The sequence below is a fragment of the Trifolium pratense genome, linkage group LG5 (assembly GCF_020283565.1).
Source record: "Trifolium pratense cultivar HEN17-A07 linkage group LG5, ARS_RC_1.1, whole genome shotgun sequence".
Classification (NCBI taxonomy): Eukaryota; Viridiplantae; Streptophyta; class Magnoliopsida; order Fabales; family Fabaceae; genus Trifolium; species Trifolium pratense.
In genome coordinates this window covers 50,635,382-50,643,494 of record NC_060063.1, presented here as the reverse complement: position 1 = coordinate 50,643,494, position 8,113 = coordinate 50,635,382, and the positions used below count along the sequence as shown (strand labels likewise).

Here is an 8,113-nt window from a genome sequence, read left to right as displayed (position 1 = left end):
CCGTGTGAACGCACGAGTCTCGAAACTAGTATTAGAAGTAGAAGATCCCTATAGAAATGAAAGCACTACAAGGAATTGGTGTAAATAAGTTGTAGCCAAAAATCTCTTTTTTCTTGCATCTAAAGGTGGCCGCCGATCTACCTCCGTCTAAATGTCATCGACATATCGTTCTACCTTCCATCTGAAGGTCGCCGCCGAACTCTTATGGTGTGAAACAGGATATCTAGTTGGTAACCATGTGGTGTTTCTACGAGTCGACTGGCTCTCCAGTTAAAATGAGTATTATTAGGCGTACATTTCCTATTATTAGGCGTACATTTCCTAGTCTTAATTAAGTACCTCGTCGGTGTGTTTAAACCAAATGTTTTGTTCTTGAGTGAAACTTTATCTATAGCTGATAAAACCAATTGGAGTATTGCCATTTGCCAATAATGGACAAGTTAAATGCAAGAGTCCTGGGACCAAATGATGGATGCATGGGAAAGTATAACAGATTCTCCTAATGAGGAGCATTTGAGAAAATTTGAAGATGGTTGTTCAATTTTTCCTATGCATGATGAAATTCGACAAAGCATGGATAAATCGAGTGATAGACTTAGTGATTACAACAAAGGAAAGATAAGAAATTGAATTTGTCACTTTCAATTTTCGGTTTTGCCTATTGCAACGTCACTAGCTGCAAGCTGGAACAACCGCATCAGGTATATGAGAAAATACAATGGAGAAAGGAGCAACCATAATTGGTTTTGATGAGTTTATATATAGAGGCTCCAATCGAGGGATATCACCATCTGAGTTTACGCTTAAAACATTTCCATTCAGTAACACGATTTGGCTATGTAAATTTCCATCTTGTGGAGTTAGATGGTACTCTTCTCTTGCTGTTTCACTTGTACTATGAAGAGGTAGTGTCATTATTTTTGACTTATAGGACATCTTTCTATGCCGCAAACTGTTAGTGTTGCTAAATGTCGCTTCAACAGTTGTGTTGTTGTCCAGGTTGATTAATAGTATGGTGATTCCTTTCTGTAATATTAAGTATATAAAATTAGATTTCAAGGTTAGTAATAGTATACATCAATCACTTGATATTCATAGTCGAAATTTCACTCACGGATTGCTTAGCACAGTGTGCGTAAGCTCGTATCTTGTTTGTTCCTGAGAAGGTAGTTGACAGTACACGTCGTCCCATGAGCCGGTGCCAGAGAAGAGCACTGCAAAAAAGAACTTTTTATCACATTACCATAGAAATGTTACCATAAAAATTTATGGATCCATTTGAAATTGGGTATTTTCCAAAGTAGACAAAGTTGTATGTCAAGCATTTAATAAATCAAACATGGCTGGCACATATATTATGAATTCATATCAGCTGAAGAAGGGCGATCCACACAAATGCTGAACAAAGCTAATCAAGATAGTTGTGAAATGAAGAATGCATTATGGAAGTTTTTGAAGATGTACATAAAAAATAGATTGAATACTTTTGAAAATTTTCAAAATATTGTTTTCAGTATTTCTGGAAATACGTCATCTCTAGATAGCTTTCATCTTCTCTCTATCACAATTAAAAAGGAAAATCGATAATCAAATGTCATTCCAGCTACCGACATGCAAAGTACTCAGGTCCTAACATTTAATATTTTACATCTCATGACTTGATCAAAGAAAATAAGACTGTTAAATTCAATACCTATAGTAGTCTGGATTTGGAAGGAAATTGGTAGTATTGAGCAAACCATAGTTTCCTCCTATCAAACTCTGTCTGCAATACGTTTTCGTGTCATAAGCAGAAGACATGCCAAGTTGATCCAAATACCTGTTTATGATACAACATTAGCTAAAAATAGTTCTAACCTACGGACACAACACTAACACTGACACGGGTAATAATTGGAAAAAAATAGAAGTATGCAATAACATGTATCTCTGTCGAGTAAGTGTCGACCACAGATACGTGTCGGACACCGGACACGCCTTCAATCTCAAGCGTCTGTGCTACATATTCTGAGGAACTCCTAAATGTATCTGAATCAAGGATCAAGGATAGTCAGCACTAACCAGAAACTGTAGACAAATGCATCGGATACAAGATGATGACCACTGTTATAAGCCCCTCCTGACTCGCCAACCCATGCTGTTGCCGAGGTTCCTGTGCTTTCAAGAACATTTTTCAGACCATTGAATGTACTTTTCTCTCCATCAAGATATGAAGGATTCAGAATTTTCTCCACAAGGTGCTGATCAACTCCTGGATAGAAGATAAACAAGTTTTAAGATATAATGAAAAGATTTAAAGGATATGCAATGTAGATTAGTTTTAATTGATATCCAATAAAAATTCTATATTTTATCATATCACTCCATTCATGTAACTACATATTAAATATGGTGATATGACATGGCAAAATAGATTACTCATATTAGATGTCTTGTCGGTGTAAAACTACTTTTCACTCACAGTGTATGCCTATTAAACTTTGTAATCAAATTTATGTGATTTCGATAAATGTAATAAATATTATTAGCCAGTTAGGTGAAATAGTACCTGGTCCAAGGTTATAAATGTGGTGTGTGACCACATCCAAAGATTTACCAGATTTGCTTATAAATTCCTTGAACCAAGTTGCATCAAAGAAACCTCCAGGAGCAATGACTAATGGCTTAGGCTCAATGTCTCTATATGCATTGTCAACTATCCCTCTTAAAGCAGCAAAATCAGAAGCATATTGGTCTGCAGAAATACTTGTTCCAACACCATTCCCACTCAATTCATTTCCTGCAAGGAAAAAGAGCTCACTCAATTTACTAAAGGCTCAAGCAAGAAAAACTTTATTCAATATACTTTGATATAGAGTAGAATAGCTAATTCTAGACTGTAGACTTTGTTTGGATAAACAACTTATTTATATGTTTATATCATAATGTATAAGCTATTTCTATAACAAAAGATAGAATAAAGTCAAATTGATTTCATATAAGCTATAAGTTGGTTTTCACAAGTTACCATATAGAGCTTATGGAAATAAGTTGAAAATAGTTTATGAACATGTCATAAGTTGTTTCCATAAGTTCTCCCAAACATTCTCATAAATGCTTATGTTAATAGCTAAGCTCAAATAAGTCAATCCAAACAGGTTCATGGTCCATTGGTCCGTTTTCTATAAAGATTACTACTGATCACTACTAATCACCATTTTCAATTTTAGTCTTATTATTGTGAGGTGACACTTTGGCACTTTTTAACGAGAGCAGCATGCATATACTCACCAAGTTCCCATCCATGAATGTCATAGTTCTTTCCAACAGTGTATTGAATAAACGATTGAGCATTCGTGTAGTTCCAAGGTCCATTTGCAGAACCACCAGGATGTATTGACTTTCCATTAAGAGCATTCAATCCAAAGACAATCTTTGCCCTAAAGCACGGTTTAACAATGTTAACTCCTTAAAAATATTTTACAATCCATAAGTCTTGACACACACAAATGCAAGCATGGGCGCGCCAGCGCAAACATACTACACAAATGACTTAATTTTACCCTGCTTTTTGGAAGAAATCATTAAGTTCATCCCATCTTTGCATTGGGAGGCACCCTTGTGTAAATCCAAAAATCTCGGATTCTTTTCGGACAAAAGGAGTGCACGGTTGGTTGTAATCTTCAGTCTCATATATCACCTTATCTTGCAAACTTCCACCTAATCTCAGTTTCAACGGTGAAAAGGCTGAAAACAAATGATACCTTGATAAGTTTTTCAAGCAATGATCAAGTACAATTGATGAAAGAATTTAATTTAATTGATGCCATTTTAATGACAATAATAATAGAGATGGAAATATGGAATAACAATTCTCCCTCACCTTTCACTGCATTTAAAAAAATCTTGTTGTTTAGGTCCTGCATGAGATGAAAAAAGAAAGTAATGTAACAAATTCTACAAGATTTTGAAGGTGGCATGAAATGAAACTATTAGAACTTGTTGAGATATGCACAACAGAACTATTAATTAATTAATTAATTAATTAATTAATTAATTAATTAAACTAGTATAAATAAAGATTTTTTTTAAGAAGCTAAATTAGCCTACTCAATTGGCGAATCGAACCTGAGACCTTAAGAAGGAGCACACTCTCAGCTCCCAAACTAATACTATCAGACCAACCCAAGTGGGTTAACCAATTCATATTTTAAGATGCTACCAAAACCTATCCCAGATCTGTTGGACTACCGTTATCGGACCCACTAGGGTCACACACAAGATGTCCATAAAACATAACTAGCCAAACCAATGGATTATTAATTATCATTAAGTACACGAAAAAAAAGGTAATTTGCTGTTCTGTCATTGTTATGTGCTGTACATATTATAAGTTTGTTCGCCACAAATGATGGTTAGATAGCGATATCTTAATTAGAAAACTAAAACTTTGTTGCTTTTTATGGATATTTTTATTTGCAGATAAGCTAAGAGATCCCAATATGCATTCAAAATTCAAACACCATTTCGAAAACCCAAAAAAAAATCATTAAAACAATACAGTACTACAACATAGAAAGAAGTTTTCAAAAGAATCATTGGAGTAATAAGCAAACATTCTAAAACTCACCTTGCAGATTCCAAGACAAAAATTAGAACAAAAAATGAAAAAATAAAAGGAAATTAAAAATAAAAAAAAAAAAAAAGCAAAAGGAAAAATACCAGATTGAGAAGAGAAGCAAGACCCCAACTACATGTACCATAATCACATTTCTGAGGAGGCCACCAATCCAAAGTTGCACAAACAAAATCATCATCAATATTTCCAATCACAGAACTCCCATCAATTATAACACTTCCTTTCTTTACACTTTCACTAACAACAAAGCTAAACCATGCCAAATAGTACATACCCAGAAGCTGAATCCGAAAACCCATTTTCAGAATCAACAAAATTCAAGATCTTTGTCTTTATTCATATATAAAGATGTCGATGATGTTGGTGGCGGGTAGTAAGGGCTTTACTGCAGAGTCACATGCATAAAAAAGACACAAAATAATGTTACTATGTCATCAAATGTTAGTATGGTTGCAAAAACAGGTTCATGTGTATCTAAGCTGGGTTGGGTTTTAAATACATGAAATTAAGAAAAGGGGTTATATTCTACGGATTCCTCAAAGTAATAAATACTCCTCTCGCCTTAATTACAGTATAATACAATGGAGCCATTCTGTTTTTTTTTTTTTTTTTTACATTTTTTTTTTTTACAATGGAGTCATTCTGCTTTTGTTTTTTTTGTTTACAACGGAGTCATTCTGTTTTTTTTTTTTTTTGTTACAATGGAGTTAGAGAGATCGAACCCAAGACCTTCTGCATACTATCATAATCTCTTACCATTCGACCAAATTTAGTGGCTTAAATTTTTGTTTTTTAGATTCATTGTATAATTAATATATTTAGTCTACAATTAAGACCTGATATATTAATTATCTAATAAATATAAAAAATGGAAATTTGCTTAAGATCCGAAAAAGTAGATTAAAAAAGATACAATAAAGACAAATATTTATCGTTGTTGAAATGAAATTATGAAAAGGTGCCGACGTTCTTTTTTTTTTTTTGACAGAAGGAAACTCATGACATTTCATTAGCAATAATAGAATCGATGCAAGAGGGTACATGTGCCGACGTTCTGAATGCAAGGAGAATAGTATATTTGATCAACCAAAGATATTGAGATCCTTAATGAGCTTAATTGAATCTTCAAAAGAATTTGAATTCTTTTTGGTCAAATATTTTAGTAAAAAAAAATTAAAAATTGGTTAAATTTTACTTACGCTGTTTTCAAACACTCAATTATACCACTTACCGGAACCAAAGAATTAATAGAAGAAATAGTATACTCCTTTCGTCACATTTTAACGGTTTGCGTCTTTTTTTATATGTCGTTAATCTTTATGTATCGTAATAGCATATCAAATGATTTTGGATTTGTCTGTAATTTTACACAAATGATCTATATGATATAAACTTTCAATCTAACGGTGAATTTTATAAAATTTATATCGATTAAAACGTTATTGACAGGTGTCACATTTGGTGTCAAACTAATTGGTGTCATTTGATCCTGACTCATTTATAATAGTCTTTTTATATTCTAATGTAAAGTAGTAGTAGGTATCTTTTGAAAAAAAATAATAAATATCTTTGTAAGAAACTTATACTCCTCCGTCACTTTTTATAAAATAAAACACTAGTATTAAAAGTAATTTTGGAAAAAAATAAATAATGTCATTGACAATTATAAAAATATGTTATTAAAAGGGACAAATTTTTTGTCAAATTCTTATAAAAAAGACTGATGGAGTATTTCATCGTAGCAGTGTAATTAATTCGCTTTAGTGGACATACATATGCTTGTTTTCTAAGGCTTTCTCTAACATGCATAAGTGGAGAAAGTTCTCCATGGTGCACAAGTTAGCAATTATACTATAACGAATACGAATTTTATAAAATCAATCATTGGATTGAAAGTTTATATCGCATAGATTATCCATAAAAAAATTGAAAAAATTGAAAATCATTTGATATGTCATTGCGCCCCATCAATATTAAGGGTAGTCAATAAAAATGATCGGTACAGTACAGTACAAAGATCATGTCACCAACAAGATTGTTGGGGTCCAAACAAGTGAGGATGGATTTAATTTTTCTTATTGCATTTGAGTTTTGTGGATAAAATAAAAATAAGTGAAATAAGAGTAATTTTGCCTATAAAATTATCAGTTATTCAAAAGTATCCCGTCATAAGAGTGCGGTAGGTTGATTCGGTTCTTTTTGTTAAATCATTTTTTAATAAACACGTAATTTAGTCTTTAAACTATTACAGTAACTTTTTAGATTGTAAAAAAAAATAGTTTTTTAGATTGTAAAAAAAAAGTATAAGTTTTTCACCAATTTAATTATTAAACTACTAAAATCGACAAAAAAGTTCTTAAACTATTATTTCATCCAATCCAGCTATTTAATCATTTGATTGTTGTCAAAAAAAATCATTTGATTGTTGTCAAAAAAAAAATCATTTGATTAATATTTCTATTAAATTGACCGTTAGAATTAAACAATGAAAACAAGCATCATGTTTCTTTATAAGATGGAGAAGATCAAGACATCGGGGAATAAAGCAAGTTTCGCACAAACATCCATTGTATATATCTCTTTAGTATATTAATAAAAAGAAAAAAGAAATATATACAAAAACTGAGGAATCTAAACCTAACTCAGTATGTCGCTTTCCACCATGCAGCAACATCATCGACATGTCATAAGAACTAAATTTCTTCGTCTTCATCCTTCTATGTCTTGGATTTGACAACATTATTAGAAACACCTTCGACCACTATTTTACAAGCTTTTTTAGGCTTAATTTAAGGGTCAGGCTGACATTTTGCTCGCTAAAATGTATGTTATATACAAGGGCATTTTTCCGGGCAAAGACATGTGTATTGATGAACTTATCCGTTACTCTAATCTTTTACACTGTATCAACCTCATCAAAGGTCCCCGAGTTAAGTATCATATTCATGTTGTGTTGATTCAAGACATAAAGGAACTGCTATCTCAAACAAATGTTTCTCTTTATCACAAACTTAGAGAGATGAATCAATGTGCGCACAGATTTTTTCGCTAAACTTGTAGCCTCTTCAAATACGATCTCTCAACTCATGTTTCTCCTCCATAAGGTGTTCGTGATTAAACAGAAATTGGTGAACTTATGAACAAACCCGCAACAACCAATTTAATTAATATATAAAGGGGTAAAAAGTCACATAGATACTTAAATTTTAGGAATGTTTTTGCATATTCTTAAATTTTAGGGATTAAAATAAAATAGCCGACCTTTAGGATTTCAGGAATCAAATTAGTAGTGATTTATAACTCAAAGTGAAATATTTATCTTTTTTTTAAGCACAAAGTGAAATATTTATCTTCTTAAATATATCATGTTAAAAGACATTTTTCGGGAGAACTCGGGTTCGATTCCTTAGTGGAACAATTTCTTGGCCAGACTTTACTTACCTCGCGACCGAACTCTGGACTACTAGGGTCTCTTTTCCCTTGGAACTAGAGGGT

At 32.4% G+C, this 8,113-nt stretch overlaps 1 protein-coding gene across 1 annotated transcript; it reads right to left on the bottom strand.

Moving 5' to 3' along the window:
- Window positions 1–554: 554 nt before the first annotated feature.
- Window positions 555–5,246, bottom strand: LOC123884114 (heparanase-like protein 3). The gene is made up of 9 exons (XM_045933123.1): window positions 4,702–5,246; window positions 3,863–3,899; window positions 3,543–3,726; window positions 3,271–3,419; window positions 2,549–2,779; window positions 2,062–2,251; window positions 1,694–1,819; window positions 1,115–1,214; window positions 555–1,026 (listed from the first exon to the last, which is right to left on the bottom strand). Exons 1-9 carry the CDS (start codon window positions 4,915–4,917, stop codon window positions 673–675), a joined length of 1,587 nt encoding a protein of 528 aa, XP_045789079.1. The 5' UTR covers window positions 4,918–5,246; the 3' UTR covers window positions 555–672.
- Window positions 5,247–8,113: the final 2,867 nt, after the last annotated feature.